Raw genomic sequence first — 18,875 nt, forward strand, 5'->3', positions numbered from 1 at the left:
AGGCTCCCAGAGTGCAGCCATCAAGAGATGCAGCTTATTATTTCCGACTATGCTCAGCCAATCTGTCTGGCTTAAAAAAAATAATAACTCTAAACACCTGCAACCGCAATCTCCAGAGAACCATTAATTAATAATTACATTTATGGGAGTAACACTGAAGCATGCTCACCAACCATGGAAGAGCACACATTTCCAAACCTTTTCAGCAGTATCTCTAAGCAGCTGTCCAATAGGTTAGGTCTTGTTTGGAAGGAATTGGATACCATTAGAAAGATTTGAGTAGTCTCTTGTGTTTTTTATGCAGTAATGATGTGGCAGCCATTAGAATGCTTTGCTAATCAATATTTAATGGAACATCACTCCTTTCTGCTGTCTAAAGAAGTTTTTTGTCTTCTTTGTTTCACATCTATTATATTTTCTGCCAGTCAAAGGATTTCCTTAGAGAATATGCAAGGAGGAACAGTTCCCATCAAATTAAGAACACCAAGTGGAACGTGTCCAGTGCAAGAGATCTTGAACTAGGAGATAAACTAGATCAAACAATGTCACAGATTTCATGATGACGGTCAGAACAGGGTAAGGGCATCTCAAAATTATCAGTTTATGGCACAAATGATTAGCTATTTCACATTTGTTGCACAGGAGCCAGGCGATTATCTTTCTTTTTTTTAAAGATGTCAGAGATAGCACGTTTTCCCAGCATTAAACCTGTAGTATATTGTTCAGCTAGTGGTGCCTTACAGTTTAGAATACTGCTTGGAATGAGGTGCATCATAGGCACCCGCTGGATAGTGTCCATAACATCACTGATGACCAGTCCTCTAATGCCCTCACCAATGTTCCTAACACCAGTGCCCAGCCTGAAGAGAGCGGTCTTGCATGGAAGACAAACCCAAACAGCTTTAAGGCAGGGGAAAGATGTCCCTTGTCAGATTGGTATTGTTGCAGACCCAACTCTGTCAGTTCTCTCACCACTCCAGGAACACATCAAGATTCTTCCACAAGCGTTTGCTGTATTTTCATGTTTACATAACATTCCAAAGATTCCTGGAATCAGAGTTTGACCTCTTGAGTATTCTATCTATTGCAGCGTCTTGCGATGGCACGATTCCCTAGACCAAAATCACTCCTAAAGGCTCACCCAAAAGAAAGAGAAAGAAAGAAAGAAAGAAAGAAAGAAAGAAAGAAAGAAAGAAAGAAAGACAGACAGACAGACAAAGGCACAGAGGTCGATCCAGACTTAGTCATACTTAGATGCAAGGAGGGTCAGTGTGCCCTCTGTGGGCACACTGATGTCCATGGGCACCACACTGGAGGCTCCGGATTTAGACCCATTGAAATCAATGAAACGTACATTAACTAGCTTAAGTCCAATGATTTCAATGGGTCTACTGTATGTAACTAAGCCCACATGCAATCCATAGCAATTGTCCAGTGTCTAGTATTTCTTATGGCTAAAAGATCCCTCTCTAATATCTGCGTTGAATCTGCTCTACTGCAGTCTAAGATCCACTGTTTAGACTCAGCATCTGAGGTCATACGGGGCCAGATCCCCAAGACCCCACCCAGACAAGGATGTCCCTCTTACTTCCTCCAGGCTCTTGGCAAGGTCCAAGAAAAATCTGGAACTGTCTTTGCTGTCAATTGCCCTTCTCCCAAACATAGTTTAAACGTATGGAAACAATTGCCTTAGACAACAGAGGAAGAGGGTCACAGCAAAAAGACCACTGAAGAGTTGATCTCCTTGTGGGAGGCTTAACCTTTTGGAAAAGCCAGCTTCTTCTCCCAGATACATATTGCAACAGGGAGAGTGATTGTTCTAGCTATTTGGACACAACACACAGCTTCAAACTAATTGTATCTATAATAAACTTGCAGTATCAGTTTTAAAAAAATTGAGTACGTGGGAGGAGAAGGACACTGCCATGAACTGTCAGCTTGCAAACCGTACTCTGAAAGAAGCATTTTGTTTGTTCTAAATATATAAATTCCATTTGGGTAGGCCAGAAATTGATTTCCAATTAAGAAAAATGTGCCCCTTTTAAACCCAGTAGATTGTATTGGTAATTGATATTAAAGTTAACTCTTTAGGACTGACATTTTACATGCACTTACCTGAGAGTAAGTCCCATTGAACTAAATGGGCCTTATTTCTGTGTAGACATGTACAAGATTGCAACATAAGACAGTTACGCCTTGCATATTTAGCAGAGTGACACACAGGCCTTGGGGGCATGGTTCAGTGGTAGGCCCCATGCTTTGCATGTCCATGGTCCCAGGAATCTCCTGTTAAAAGAAATTCTTAAGAGATAGCGAGGGGGAAAAAACCTACCTCTGGCTAAGACCTTGAAGGTTAGGGTAGGCAAAGACAGGCCAATGTACAAGGCAGCTTCATATATTTTCTGTCTAGATGAACAGAATTCTCAAGATCAATTGCAAATATATGAATATGTATGTTTTCAGAGCTGGCTTGTTTATTGCATTCCGACTCTTCGAGGTGGTGACTGACCACGCATTGCCGCTGATCAGTTTCACAATTATATTCTAATTGGATTACCATACCCTGTTGCGCTCACTTCTTTCCTCTGAACATCAAGCTTTTATAAAGATTTTGGCAGCCAGTCAATAAGAACAGGAAAGATTCAATAGCGAGGGTTCAGAAATTAATTAAAAAACAACAACCAAAAACTTTTGACATCTAGTCCCATTAAATCTAATTGCATGATTAAATGTTAGAAGGCTGAAATTCTACTGATCCCCTAATATTCAATAATGGTGATATCCCAACAATTTTCTCCCTGAACATTTGTGTGTTTAATTATTTTCCAACAGCTATCATGTTATTTTGTAATTTATGTTCCACTTTTTGGCCTAACAAGGTCCCTCAAGGCAAATCCATTTCATATCAGATCAGAATTCCCAGTAATTTGAGGAAGTTATTGCAGATAACATTCTGTTACACCATTCAGAAGCTGACCGTGCCTGTTTCAATTGATTGCTGCACAAAATGTCTGCATGTTTTAGGCATTTTGAGATAGACCATAAACGTGACACTAACCATTACCATGAATCCCAGACTTACGTCACTCACTCATTGGAGCAGAACAGAAAACAGCATATGCGTGGGCAAAATAAAGAGGAACCAGTGTGGGCTACAGACTATTATCGACTAGCATTCCCCCAACATGGTCCGGCTGGTCTGGAAGCTGAAGCTAGTGCAGAATGCAGCAGCTCGGCTGTTGTTGGGAGCTGCCCCTTTTCAGCGTGTAACTCCTCTGCTGAGGGAACTGCACTGGCTGCCTATTCGCTACTGGGCCAGGTTTAAGGTAGTAGTACTAGTGTACAAAGCCCTAAACAACTTGGGACCAGGATACCTGAGAGAGCGCATCCTTCTTTACCAACCTGCCCAGTCACTGAGGTCATCAGAGGGCAAGTTCCTGGTGGCTCCACATGGACCCATGGTCCACCAGGAAAAGAGCCTTCAGTGTGGTGGCCCCCTTCCTGTGGAATTCCCCACCTTCAGAGGTCAGGCAAGCGCCAACATTGTGTTCCTTCCAGCGCATCCTGAAGACGTTGTTATTTCAAGAGGCCTTCCTTGCATGACGAGCCGTGGTTTGTTAAATTCCACTTTATTGGGGTTTGTCTTTAAAAAAAAGTTTTTAACTCTTTTAACCTGCTGTTTTATTCTTTTACCATGTTGTTCGCCATTCTGAAATCTTCTGATGTGGAGCGGTATATAAATATGGTAAATAAATAAAATAAACATGGTGCCTTCCAGATGTCTTGGACTTCAATTCCCATCAGTCCCAGCCAGCATAGCCAATTGGTCAGCAATGCTGGGGGTTGTAGTCTGAAAATTCTGGAGGGCTCCAAGGTGGGGAAGGCTGTTACAGACTGTTGAGAGAGGCTATATTTTGGAATCCATTTGATCTGTGTCCACAGGTACTTCTTACTGATCAAGTATTATGCTTGCGCCATTGTATATTCTCAGGATTTTGTAGAGAAACACAACATCACTGCAAGTTTTAAGACGTCAGTCTTTTGTGACTTTGGCTTGTATCTGATGTTAGTCCTACTTAGACTACACCCATCAGAATGAATGGGACTTAAGTTAAATGAATATTGGATTCAACCCATTGGATACAACCCTATAAGAACAAGTAATCTATCAAATTTGTGAAGCACGTGTACGAAGCAGCAGTCTCATTTGCATGAGGGAAGGGACCAAGGCGGCAGAATATTTGGGGGTGACGGATGAATGGCTTTCTTGATGGCTCAGTTTGTTCATGAGGCAGTTTGGTTTTTGAGCCTGCATTTGGAGAAACCCTATTTCATTTTTTACAAAAACCTTGGTTAAGAAAGCGCTTTGGAAAGCCAGGCTAAGTCACTTTTTTTTAGATGCACCCTGCTGCTCCGGTTAGCATACATGCACAAACTGTAGCTTCTTTACTGGGAATCTTGGAATCTCATACCTTTCCAAACCTCACCCTTTATTCTACAGCAAGTGCAATGTCGTTCATTACTCTGGGATAGTTATCAGTGCTTGCCCTCTCCTGTGATAGCCAGCAGTAGCCAAAAAAAGTTTCATGGGTTTAGAGTATTTCTTATGCAGATTTTCCCGCCTTCCCCCCCTCCCCGCCCTTTGTTTTTAACCAACAAAACAGATCTCTCTTGAAGGAGTTCTTCTGTTCTGCTGGGAAGGCCCAGAGAGGAAGAAGGTGGCAGGCCAGCATCCATCCTACTTTGTTCAAGATGGCCTACGATTCTGAAATTATTTTCTCTGCAGCCGAAGACTCTGAACCCACCAGTTCTGCCAAAGCATTGAGAAATTCCCATGTTTGCTTTGAAACTTTTTCTTTTCTCCCCCTCTTCTCATCTTTCAAATGTCAAATCTCTGACCCCCTTAATAAATCTAAGCTTTACTTTTTTACACTAGAAGCTTGCATCTTAAAGGGGGTTTAATTCCACACTTCTGCCCACCAGATGAACCAATACTACTCAAAGTTCTTGTAATCCTTCCTTAGGGCCAAAGCACATATTACTTTTTTTTACTCTAGTGTAAGCGCAGGTTCCCCATTTCGACTGGAACCCTAGCATGGGGGTAGGGTGGCTTTAACCCTTCCACTCCTCCCATATTGCTGTTGTGGATTGTCCCCCTCCCCCATGTCTGCAATTTATATTGCCAAACAGTGGTCCATTTGCTTTAATGGATCAGTGTTTGGCAGTATAAATTACAGGCACAGGGGGCCCACTGGATAAGGACCCCCAGCATGGGGCATCCTGGGAGTCATAGTCCTACACATCTGGAGGGCACCAGGTTGGGGAAGGCTGTATTTTGATTACCTATTCTTCCTGATTTACAGACCTTGGTGGCGGGACATGATGAGCAATCCTGGTCAATGTCTTGATACTGGCACAGAATGAAATTCCCTAAGAACCTCCACTTCTAAGCGAGTTTCTAACCCTCATGCAGTGGTCACAAAAAACGAACACAGTATCTGCTAAGGACTTAACATAAGCTATCACAGGATGATACGATGCAGTTCTCCTACTGAAGCCAAGTTGGTGTAGTCCTGAACTCTAGAAGATTGTCTGGGAACGACATGCAAGGTGTTTGGACCTTTGCGGAGGAAGAGTGGGGCATAAAGAAGAAGTTATATATAATGAACCAATCTCAATCCTTCCTGGCTTCCATTCTTCAACTCCTACTCTACCCCTCAGCCACATCTCTTCCTATGCTTTTCCACTCCTGGCCAGGAGATGTTCCAAACTGCTAGAATTATGCACATCAGACATTTCAGAACTATTTATGCCATTTATCCTGAGCAAAGCATTAAAATCTGTGTGTACTGATGAGAGGCCATAGCTCAGTGGTAGAACACACTTTGCATGCATAAGCTCCCATTCTTTTCCAGATAAAAGGAACCTAATGCAGCAGAACTGGCCCAAATGCTTGGAGATACACTGACTATCAGGAAAGACAACAGCAAGTCAGACAGAAAAACAGTCTGATTTGATATGAAGCAATACATAGACGCATAGCAAACAGCCCTGGTGAAAGAACTCAGGTCAAATCCTTCTGCAGTTCAACATTGCACCATCATCAGGGAGGGACGTCCACTTTAAATCCTGGAGAAGCAGCTGTCAGATCCAATCCTATCCTTGCCCCAAGCTAGCCTTATTGGTAAATCAGCCAAAGCATGCAAAGTGCTGGTGCAGCTGTACCAATGGCTAAGGCTGCACTACACGCAGAGACTGGTTCCAGCTCTGACGAAAAGGGACCAGTGGTATCATTCACAGAGATTTATCTGCCTGATCAACTGCCTCAACACAGCCAAAGATCAAGCCGGGACATGGCTCTAAGGAACAATTTAGCATTGAAAGTACTGGGAAGTCTATGTATCTGCTTAAGAAAGATAATTGCCCTGGAAATACCTACTGAACGATGACATATATATTCATTAAATAGTAAGAGGAGATAAAGGAATCTTAAAAACTTAGGAAACTCAAAAATATACTGAGACGGCATTAAAAAAATGGGATGAACAGCCACACACAGTAAGATTTATAAAAAACATAAAAGTGAACTGGAAGATTCTCTACTATCAGATCTGCAGAAGGATGCTACCCACCTTTACGAAGGATGTTACATGAAAATTGAAGTTATTATTCGAATTATTAATATTAATAATTCTTTAAAAGAATGTACACCTGGTCCTACTAAATTTGAAATTTAAGTCTCCATTACAGATGCTCTAAAGCATTCAAGTAGACAAGCATAGCAATCCTACAAATGTCTACTCAGAAGTTAGCTGCACCAAGTTCAGTAGAATTACTCCCATTAAAGTGCGTTTAGGGTAATAGGATTGCAATCAAAGGGTCTGATCCGATGCATATCCTCCACATTTGTACAGACCAATCTGAGAGCCAGGACACTGTGTTAGGTAGACAGCTGATCTAAACCAATAAAAGGCTATTTTAGGGCACTTCCAGGTAAAACCATCTATTGGTGACCAGCATTCAGCTCAATCCGTATAGCAGACAATCACAAACCACACATCTATAGCAATCCCACACCGATCACTGCTAGCCTAGACTAGCAAGATCCGCATGCATTGCACAGCATCCACTGCCCCAAAACTACAGTGGTTAATATATATTTGCCACTCCATTAGCTCCACACAGGACCAGCCCTACCATTAGGCTGAGTGGGGTGGCCACCTCAGGCAGCAGTTTGGGTGTCATGAAAGGGCAGGAACTTGTTACTTATTTAATTTGTTATTATTGCATGTTTACTGCTAGAAGATGGGCCTGTGGGATTTTCTGTATCAGATGCAAAAGTAAGTTACCTAGCTTTGGGTACTGTGCACAATGATTTTATGATTGATCATTCTGTTACTGTATTCTGAATTATTGTGTTTTTATGGTATTTTGTGGAGGTTGTTGCTTTGGAAGCTAAGAATTCAATTCATAAGAGTTAAAAAAAACCCTTTTGTTTAAGCTTCCTTCTTACTGAAGGTAAATCTGGAAACTCCCATACATCCAAAGTCTAAGCAGAAAAGTTAAATATTGGCATTTATTTTTATTTAAAATGTTTACATAAACAGACTAAACTGACTTAGCCACCTTTGCAGTTTCAGATTACTTTATGGATTAGCATTTAGGAATTGGGAAGCGAAGAAAGAGTACAGTTAGTTCTTAGTGCTCCAAACACATGAGTTCAGTATAGAATGAAAATTCATTTCATTTTATAGGAACAGAATATAAAACTGTATTCAAGCTAATCTGAGCTTTCCTATGGAAAAGAAAAATCACCAAGCCATGCCGAGCTATGACACTTCCATTCAATCCACCACTGTGAAAGATTATTCATGAAGAACTTCACAGCCACCCAGAGAACTTCTTGTGAAGGAGCAGCATATACATGGTATGAACAACCAGCACCTCCAATGCATTTAGAACTGTCGCCTAAGTATGTGTAACAGTGATATATAGATAGATAGATAGATAGATAGATAGATAGATAGATAGATAGATGATATGCTACTAATAAACTGCACTTGCTTACATTCACCTCTTGTTAATCTTGTCTTCCATTATACTTTCCCCACCGTCACTCTTTTAAATTGTAACCTTCTTTAATCAGGGGCTTGTTTTTTTGCTTGTGCTGAACAGCACTACATACGATGATTCATACACCGACAAACTGGAAAAATGTAAGTGCAAATATATATGTGTGTATGTGCACAGCAGAAGGGTAGAGAAGCAGTAGATGTGGGATCCTTCACAGTAGCATCATTCCCTCTATTTCTGATGTTCAAGCATGAGTGTTGGTGCTTACGGAGCCAAAATAGCACCACCTGCACACAAAAGGGAGGTAACAACTGGGTATGCACAACACACTAACCCACATTCAGTGGTTGAGCATGGGTTGTTGTCGAACTGTAGGTTAGCATGTTGTGTGAAACCACGACATTTTCCATAGGCAGGTTTGTTAACCATGCAGTGTGGCTTATTTTTCTCAAACAAGCCACCTCGACAACCCATGGTTTGTTGTTCAACAAGCCACACTACATGGTTAACAAGGCACCCGACAGAAAATGTCCCGGGTTCAGACAACACGCTAACCCACGGTTCAACAACAATCCATACTCAACCATTGAGTGTGGGTTGGCATGTTGTGTGAATAGCCCCAATGACAGGCTCAGGGGAACTCCAAAGTTTGTTTCTGAAGATTTTTTGTACTTCTGCAAACACTAAGAGAGGACCCCAAAATCAGCCAATGAGGACTAAGTGTGCTCAGTGCATGGAATTATGACAGACTGGGGGAGGGGGGCTCCGTGAGGGGTGTGGATGGAAAGTCAGGTAGGAGGAGGAGTGGAATGGAGTGTCATGAAAGAGACAGAGCAGACTGACAAGAACAGTGAAGAGGAGCAGTCCACACTGCAACATTTGTCCTTGTCTCACTTAATACTCACCTTCCACCAGTTGGTCTAAGGTAGTAATCTTCCTTGTTCCATCAATAGTATAGATTGTTCTCACACCCTGGGGCAGATTGACGTTATCAGAGAGAGTTCGGGTCAGATCAGCCAGCAGGGCCTCAAAAGATCTAAACCGATCAGGAGAGATGGCGTATACAATCCCTTTGAAATACCGATCCCCATTGCGATAGAAACGCACTTTCTTGGCTTTCTTCTCAGAGCTGAGGGTCTGTAGAGTGCGGGTTCGGTAGAAGCTGCAATGGGCACTGTGGGTGGGGCTGGGCAGGCCATTCACCCGTGACCCCCGGCTGTATCGCTGTGCTTTATCACGCTCATCAAAGTGTTCCAGCTCCATATCTCTCACAAAGGACATCTTGAATGTTAATCTGGAAGGGGGGCGGGGGGAGAAGAGACACAGCAGAAGCTGATCAAAACACCTTGTAATTATGCAGCTACCATATTAAACACTGAAGATTGAGTGCTCTGCTACAACCAACCAGAATTCATCCAACTCTTTCAATGATGTTGGAGGATTTTGCTTACCAGAAAAAGGTAGTCATATAGGACAACAGAGACAGCTAAGCAGCCAATGTGTGGTCAAAGAGGCAGTGTGGTATAGTGGTTAGAGTGTTGGACTGGGAGTCAGGAGATCTGGGTTCTAGTCCCAACTTGGCCATGAAGGTCATTGGGTGACTGTGGCCCAGTCACTGACTCTCAGCCGAACCTATTCCACAGGGTTGTTGTGAGGATAAAATTGAGAGAAGGAGAGGCATCGAAGATGCCTTGGGTTCCTTGCAAGAGGGAAAAAGGCAGGATATGAATGCAATAAATAAATAAACTATAAACCTCTCTCATAATACTAGAATCCGGGGTCATCCCATGAAGCTGATTAGTGGGCGATTCAAGACAGATAAAAGGAAGTCCTTCACTCAGCGCATAGTTAAACTATGGAATTCGCTACCACAAAACATGGTCATGGCCACCATGTTGGATGGCTTTAAAAGGGGGTTAGACAAATTCCTGGAGGAGAAGGCTACCAATGACTACTAGTCCTGATGGCAATATGCAACTTCCAGTATCAGAGGCAGTATGCCTATGTACACCAGCTGTAGGGGAACATAGGTGGGAGGGTGCTATTGCACTCACGTCCTCCTTGTGGGTTTCCCATGGGCAGCTGGTTGTCAGGAATGAATCTGAGTGTGTGGAGATGTCTAGCAGCTCAGATTCAGAATGGGAACAGCCAGAACAGGGGGAGGCTCCCTCCCTAGAGAGCTTAGATAAGGCAAGGCCTGCTTCTCAAGACCTTGGCACACAGATGGCTCAGCCTGGCAGGGGGGGGGGGGCTTTCCTCCACCATGAGAATCCAAGTTTTGGGGGAGGAGGAGAGTGAGGGGCATGACTTGCGGGATGCTAAGGTCTGTCGCAGAGCAAAGTAGGCAAAGTCAGAGGCAGCACTGGTGGAGACACTCCACCAGGTTGGCTATGTGTGAAAGCCTATGTAGGAAGGAGCCACTGTAAGGGAGGGGCATCCCTCATAAGCTAGTCTGGCCAGAGAAGTTCTTGTTCAAACTTCTGGCAACTTCTCCTTTAGCTCCTCTATTGATATTCATAATTGTGTGCAGTAGCTGTTTCCATTGTAGTCTGAGAGTTTCCTAGAATTTGCATTTGTAAGGAAGCTGGCCATGAACTAATAAAGTAGTGAGCCTGAAGCTTGGGATCCCGGAGCGTGTTGGAAGCTTGGGATCCCGAAGCGTGTTGATTGTGAAGGGGGAGGACAAAGGAACGTGACACGGGTTGGCCACTGTGTGAACAGAATGCTGGGCTAGAAGGACCCTTGGTCTGATCCAGCATGGCTTTTATGTTCTTAACAAACGTTGCATACAGAAAGAAGGGTGGAGGTCACTCTTTTTTTTAGCTATGGTGTAAGAACTAGTATTCTCTTTTTCTTGTTTTTTTAAATTAATCCCCCCTCTCCTCAGGTGCACACAAACAATGTCTGCTAATCAGAGTCTCACTTTAAGCTCCCTGCTATTTAATAACCCATGTATATCAGTGGTTGACATTCTTGCTAAACAAGGCTCTCAAGAATACTAGAAGGACATCTGTCAGGAATGGTGTAGCTGTGTTCTGCATTGCAGAGCCTGCACTGAGCAGGGCACTGGACTAGATGATCTCAAAGATCCCTTCCAACTCTATGATGCTAGGATAAAACATCTTCACTCTTTCATCTCTGCTCAGCCAAGGACTTATCTAGGTAATCAATCTGCAGCACAATCAATACACAGATTTAACTCTTGCACTGCAGTGACTTGTAATGGTTCTGTTAAGGGAATGCCATATTTTCCCAGACATAAGAGCACATTTTCATCACTGGGAAAGTGTGAGTCTTCACAAAACTAGTGCATTCAATGCTCTTACAATCAGCACATGTGCAATGGCTGTCCAAGTGTCAAGGGACCAAGTGACAAAGCTAATGCCCACAGCATCAGTAGATTGCAAACCAGATGGCAAAGGAGTACAGTAGCAATCCTTTCCCCTCTGCCATTGTGGCATTGCATATCTTTTTCTTTCTTCTTAACGTATTAACTGAAGCTCAGCACTCCAGAACTGTACCACTCCAGCACAGGATCATGCATAAAGCCCTTTAAAATAAAAAGCAAGCACCACCAGTAATGAAATGTGTGTTCCCCTTCTCATTCACAATATAACCTGTTTGCCACTTCGAAAATTATTTCCCTTCCTTCTCCCCAAGCAAGGGTATCCAATCTGTTATATGTGGACATATTTAGGGTATCATGATTCTGTCACTTGATCAGGATTAGAGCAAGTAATTTAACTAAAGGAAATATCTTTTTAAAAAATGGTCTGGAAAAGCCAGATCTGACCAGAAATAAACCATCAAGGGCTGGGTTCCCACAACCCGCTAATCCACACTCAGTGGTTGAGTGTGGGTTGCTGCTGAACCACAGGTTGCTTGTTGAACTGTGGGTTAACCATGCAGTGTGGCTTGTTAACCACCCTGAACCACCCAAAAAACCCCATGGGTTCTTAAGGTGGCTTGTTTGAGTAAAATAAGCCACACTGCATGGTTAACAAGCCAACCTGTGGAAAAAGTCCTGGGTTTGGACAACACGCTAACCCACGGTTCAACAATAACCCACAGTTCTACAACAACCCACACTCAACCACTGCATGTGGGTTAGTGTGTTGTGTGAACCCAGCCACACTGTCACTTGGCAAATTGTGAGTACTGTCACCAGCCAATGAGCCAACAACAACTAGAAACACTCCAGATAAGAGTCCTGCCTTTCCTCTCCAGAACTGCTCAGTACGAATGGGATTAGTCTGACAGGGCACAATCCAGCAGAGTTTTCTCCTGCACAAGCCCCACTGAATATGCACATAAGAGTATAAGAGTATAGTGATGCATTTCGCCCATGGTCAATTTAATAGAAGCAGCCATTCACATTCTTCCTGTTTGCTGCCATTATTTTACAATAGGATTGTACCATAATCCTCCAAATGTCTACTCAGAAATAAGCACCATTAATGAGACTTATTGCCAGGTAAGTGGGGATAGGGCTGCAGTGTTATTAGTTGATCTTGACTTATTTTAGGGGTAACCTATAGGCACACATCAATTTTGTTTAAGTTTACCATTCGGCAAGGTGTTGTATTTGTTGCCATTTTTAAGCCCAAGGATTCATTGACTGTTTAGATCATTTGCCTAGTTCCCAGTCTACCAGTCAAAGTAGCTGGCTTAAAGCCTAAAATGCCTAGAAAATTGGCTCTAGACAAATTAGGAGAAGTAATTATGAGTAACCATTCTGATATCATAAAAGAGAATCTTGCTTTTGTTTCAATCTGAGTATTTAGGTCATCTTCTGAGGTTCTCTTCCTGGTGCGGCCACCACCACCTTGAAGTGAGGTGGGTTGTAACCAAAGAGGACAATCTCCTCTGTTATGGTGCCCTGTTTAGAGAACTCCTTCCCCAAAGAAGTTCACCTGGGACCAACATCTTTTCCTAATGAAGGTATTTTTATTTTCCCCAGACTTTTTAATGTCTTTTTATTTCATTATGCTCTATAGTTAGGTTTTGCATTATAATTATAATTATTTGTATTTTAGCTTGTTTTGCTAAACATCCCGGGAAGCACTAATGAAGGGAGATATATTTAAAAACAAACAAATAAGACCATGTAGACTATAAATCCAAGATGATCCTAAATGGCCAATTATAAAGTACTTCTTGCATTTTCAAGGAGTAGGTATCATGTGATCTTGACCACTTAATGTAGATTTGCACTCCTGATTCTCCCAGCATTTTGCTCTTAATTGAGTGAGATTCACAACCACAAAACAATGGTACGCAACATCAGACACATAATCCATACGCTCGCCACACCATTTCCCTGGAATTACCGGAAATATATGAAAAAGATGGGGCACACAACAGCAGATAGGAAGCTACTATATACCAAGCCAGACCACTGGTTTACCTCACACTATAACCTGGTTTGCATGTAATGACAGCCCATGGGTTAAACAAGCAGGAGAGAGCGGCCCTTTACTTTTGCTTTTACTCAGCAACCCAAGAGAGTCTCCTTTGTAGGCTGCTGAGCATGACATGAGAACCCAGGCCGCTGGCTTGTTTAGGGGCTAAACAACCCAGCAGTTAACCTATTGGTTGCTGTTGGGTTAGCCACTGGTTGTTTGGCCCCTAAACAACCTAGTGGTCCAGATTTGCATGTCATGCTCACCAACTACGAAGGAGCCGCTCATGGGTTGCTGAGTAAAAGTGGAAGTGACGAGTGTGCTACAGGCAGCCTGTCTGCTCTCTCCAACTCATCCCCAACAGCTCATAGGTTATTTAAAGCCATGGGCTATCATTACATGCGAACTGGCTCAGTATTGGCTTATATCAACTAGTTCTCCAAGATTTCAAACAAGAGCCTTTCTCAGCCCTACCTGGAGATGCCAGGGATTAAACCTGGGGCATTTTGTGTGCAAAGCAGGTGCAAAACCCCTTCACTACAAAAAATACCAAGCCAGGGTAGAGTCTAAGCTGATCTTTCTCTCCTTTCTACATGCGAAGAGTCTTTTTATGGGTGGAAGGGCGTTCAAACATGTAATTCTTCACCTGTGGCCTAAAGTGGTATTATCCAGAAAAGCTTAGCATTTGATTTTACTGCTTGTATAAATTGGGCCTGGGTTCAGTGAGACCTACTTCTGAGTAGACAAATACAGGATAGGGTCTGAAGATACAAATAAAGCACAAGTATCTATAGTAAAAGGACTATAAATTAAATATCTTGAGAGATTTAAGGATCAAATATTAGCCATTAGTGTTTTTCCTTTGGGATGAGAAATAATAATTTAGATTGGTGCAAATTATTTGCCAATGGACTGCTTCAGAACTATAACATGAATGAGCTGAAGTCAGAACACCCAAGTCAGTAATAAAAGCAAAAATGATGAACATTTTGTCAGAAGTGAACCATTCTCTTTCCTAATATAGCAAGTACCTTAAACCATTTTTTATAAAACAATGCAACCACTTTACTATATGTTGTTCTTTTGCCAGAGATACAAAGAATACATTTTGATAACGTGCATCAATACATACAAAGTGTTGCAGTAATCTTTACAGCAATACAAAGCCCCCTTTAAAAAAAAAATCTAAGACTATTTCTTTTTGTTCAGAGCTGTAGCCTAGATCTGTACCTTTAAAAAAAAAAGTTGCAAAAATAAAGCAGAGCCAGTGTATTTACAACATAAATATAGAAACCTAATTTAAAAGCGGTTTCTCTATAGCATTGATTTCCAATAAAAGAAAGAGAAAGAAGCAGAACCAGGCTTGCAACATCACTAATCATTGGGTGACAATTCTTTTGGGGTAGAGAGAAGGAAGGGAATTACTATTACATTCTGGGAACCTCAATATCTTTCCTTGAAAGGCTATCTACCTTCCACAAGATCTGCTTCCTCTTAACTGTGCTTGGAATGACAGCCTTTTTTATGCATGTAAAAGTTACCTATAGTGCCCAGGGCCCAGGTTTGAAGCTATGTATATATGTACTCAGCTTAACTTTAATCACACAAGTAATCAGGGACATAAGAGCAGCATTGCAGGAGTAGATTACTGGCCCACCTAAGCCCCCTTCACTCATCCTCTACATAGAGGCGGGAGCCACATGCTGAAGAGCACAGTGGGGCATACAGCTAGCTGGTCCCAAACATCCTCACAGTGAGCATGGATGCCTGCAGCACAGCAGCCTACATTTGTCAAGGTCTACATCTGCTTTCCCCAACCTGGTGCCCTTCAGATGTGCTGGACTACAAATCCAGCATTGCTGGGAGATGTTGGGAGTCTGGAGAGCACCAGGGTGGGGAAAGCAGGTCTACGTTCACAGGCTTCCCCACTGCTGACACCCATCTTCAGTGCATGACCATCATAGGCTGGGATCAGCAGCACGGCCTCACTGCCTGCTCAATGGGTAGAGCCCCCTTCACACATAATGGGGGCTGCATAAAGGAAGCTCTAGTGTAGCATGTATAGTAACTAACCAGGTGCTCCTGGGAAGCTTACAAGCATGGCACAAAGGCAACAGTCCTGCCCCACTGGTGGTGCCCAGCATGGTCCATTCAAAGGTACACTGCTCCTGGACATGGGGGTCTCATTTAACTATTACAGTTAACTAGTGACAGAGCTGTCCTCTATGAATTTGTCTAAAGCAGTGATACAGAAACACAGGCTCAGGGGATTTTGAGAAGGCCCCGCCGCCTTCCCCAGCCATCAATTGTTTGGGATTTTCCTGGCTTTTGTGCAGTTTTTCCCCAGGTTGAAATGCTGATCCTAAGGGTTAGTTGCTCGCAATAAGACCTTTAAGCTAAAATATGCTGGCAGTGTGGCCCCACCCACCACTGAAATTCCCCACCCCCACCCACCTGCCAAGAGAGCTTCTTTGAAGTGGAATTCGGCTCTCAGCCTGAAAGAGGTTCTGCATCCCTGATCTAAAGGCTTTTTAAAGCCATTTAATGCTAGAGGCAACCACCCCATCTTGTAGAGGTCCTTAAATGTGTGCTTATGAGCTCCTTAACCCTTTGTATGAGAGCAGCAGACTATTTAGGAGGGCTCTTATTCACCCTTCTTATAGCTTCCAGTTCATATCTGCTTAGCATGAATATTCCATTATCTCCAAATCAGGCAATGAGCTACACTAGTGAACATACACTAGCATATGGAGATAATCTACTTTAGAATTTGCATGTCATAAAACACATATGTTTTCAAAAAAATAAAGCTACAAGTCTGAAGTCCTATCTACTTAGATATTGTGGTGATGTATTGCAATAGCCATGACATGGCATTTGAACAGATGCTAGAGAGCCAGTTCAGGCCCAAGATCAAACACCAGGATTTTCAAAGCAAACTGGTTCCTAAATCCAAAAAGCAGAATATATAAAACAACCTGACGCCATTCTAGTATCATAACTGTAAGTCCAAACAATAGCTCTGCATGTGGAAGTGTATGTAAGACTGTAGTGAGAAAACTAGCAGAAAACTGCAGGGGATTAACATTTGGGTCTAATCAGAGATTTACAAAATACCTATGGAAGAAATGGTAGGAGAGATCACCTCCTCCTAACACAAATAGCTTGATTTCAATAGGAACGGTTAAAATGGAAACAAGATTCTGTTCTACCTAGAGTGTGGGCCTGTCATTCCCAAATCCATGTGTCCATCATATGTGGAACAGGCCACAGCCCTCAAACCATGTAATCCAGGGAAGATCCATAGGCTTCAACAAATTTAGTTCAGAGGAAATGGTTTAAGGGTGACAACATTAACAGCTGAAATTTGTAGGCAATAAATCAGTTCAAAGACTCTGATCACAGGTTACTGTATAAAGGGACACACCCTGCTAAGACCTTAATGCCCAACAGTTCACACCACATCCATCTATTATGGGCAGATTACACATACTGCAAATGAGGGTGGGTAATTTCACAAAGCAATCAAATGCAGACCCAAATGTGTACCACAAATCAATAACAAATCATTCGGAGGAGACTGAACAATAGCCTCAGTTTAGCAAGTCATTAGAAAAAGAAAAAAAGAACTTGTCCTCAGTTATATAACGGTATGGGGTTTTTTTAAAGACATCCTTTAAAATGTGGTACAACTGTTTTAAATATAGAATAAGCCACCCTAGATACACAGATGATAATGGACTTTATGGCCAAGTAGCGGGGGAAGAAGAGAATCATTCTTGCCACCTTTCTCCTTTTTCTGTTTTTTGTTGTTTTTTTTAAGAGAGGTGTCACCATCTGCCCCTGTATTAGCAGATGGGGCACGTTTCCCGGTCACTGCCTGCACGTTTTGAAAAACGCTGCAGCTATCAATGCATAAAATAATGGTCTTCTCCAGCATGGCTCAAATGCAAGAGCAGACACACACAAAGCAGGATTTTATTTTCATTTTATTTTTTGAAGAGAATACAGACTAGCTCCTAGTACAGGAGGTCTGTTTGCCAAATGAGGCAACTAGAAAAGAAAGCCAAAGCAGCAGAATTTTTTTTTTTAATATGTTGAATTCGCTCCCCACAAGAGCCTTCCACACAATGACAGGAACCTGCTCTCCTCCTAGACAGAGAGGGAACCTCTTCCTCCCCATCTCTGCTTTTAAGCTCAGCAGCCCAAAATGGTGCAAGAAAATTTACAGAGTATCAGATACACATTAGGAGAGGCGGGGAGGAAAATAAAGAGCCCCCCACCCAAACCATATCCTTCCAAGATGTGCATCGCTGAAACAATGGGGGGCAGGTAAGAGAAACACGCACGCTTTTCACACGTAAAGTCTTCTGCCTTACAAACGGGGGGGGGGGGGCAGAGACAAACTGCCTCGGCTTGCTACGAATGAGGGAGCCCTGAGGACTCGGGGCTTCCTTCCAAACGCTTACCTGTGCCTTGGAAATTTCAACGCGTGCCTTCCTCGCAACTGCAGGCAGTGTGGCTTGTTTGCTGCAAAGGGGGAGGGTGCCGCCGCCTCCGGCTCTCCACAGACAAAGCCCGACTCCACAGCCTGGTCCTACCCTCCTCGCTTCTACCCCTGGCTGAGCCTGGCAACCGTGGCCGCCCAAGAGAAGGCGTGGGTGGCTTTGTTGCGCGCGTCTGTTCCCGGCCCTCTCCGTCCACTGGCTCTGGCTCAACCCGCTGCTGAGTCGCTGCTCCAAACGCCTTCGCCTTTCTCCTCCTCCTCGTGCCGCCTAGGGGAGTGATTTGCATTAGCCCGTCCCTCATGAAATGCGGCGCTTCACACCAGGCTGGGAGAATGTAGCACGCTGCCGGCACCCGGAGGGCGGTGCCCCGGCCGCGCGCTCCCGTCCTGGCTCAGGGGGTGGGACGGCCAGGGAGCCGGGCGAAGCCGCCAGAAGCCGAGGCAGCGCCGTGGCGAGCGTCTGCCCCGCCTCTTTGCCCCCGGTTCAGGACGCAACGAAGCTTCCCGCGCAATCCCAGACCTCCCTACTCGGAAGTAGGTCCTACAGTGGGGCCCCTTGCTCTCAGTTCAGCGGGCATAGGGTTGTAGCCGCTGTCCTCCGCCCTAGCTGGAACATGCCAAGTCATAATAAAGAGAGCATCTGAGCATGTGAAGAGTGTGTGCTTAACACGAATGGCGTTGGTTGGGTGAGAGCCAGGCGTCAGCAAAGTGTTTCGGCACTTTTCTTCCAAGGCCAACCCTGCAACATGGGGAATAATTGGGGAGGGAGTGCAGGTGAACATATGCAGAGGAGCTTTCTGTTCCACCAGAAGGGGATCCTAACCAACCCACAGAACATGACATGTGGGATACGAGCTGCCATGGACTTCCAGGCATGTCTGTATCCTGGTATC

The 18,875-nt window shown here is 43.6% G+C and overlaps 1 protein-coding gene across 2 annotated transcripts in view; it reads right to left on the bottom strand.

The window, feature by feature from the left end:
• Positions 1–18,260, bottom strand: part of DCLK1 (doublecortin like kinase 1) — a 288,776-nt gene extending 270,516 nt beyond the window's left edge. The window contains exons 1-2 of one of the 2 annotated variants that reach the window (XM_084843017.1): positions 17,945–18,225; positions 8,979–9,367 (exon numbers count right to left, since the gene is read on the bottom strand). In XM_084843017.1, coding sequence (XP_084699143.1) covers positions 8,979–9,354 — 376 coding nt within the window. In that variant the 5' untranslated portion in view covers positions 9,355–9,367; positions 17,945–18,225. Of the gene's footprint in view, positions 1–8,978; positions 9,368–17,944 lie in introns of both variants that reach the window. The other variant, XM_084843018.1, reaches the window with a different exon arrangement.
• Positions 18,261–18,875: the final 615 nt, after the last annotated feature.

Source organism: Heloderma suspectum, chromosome 3, assembly GCF_057233095.1.
Source record: "Heloderma suspectum isolate Gila_16-S chromosome 3, 16-S_ref, whole genome shotgun sequence".
NCBI classification, from domain to species: Eukaryota; Metazoa; Chordata; class Lepidosauria; order Squamata; family Helodermatidae; genus Heloderma; species Heloderma suspectum.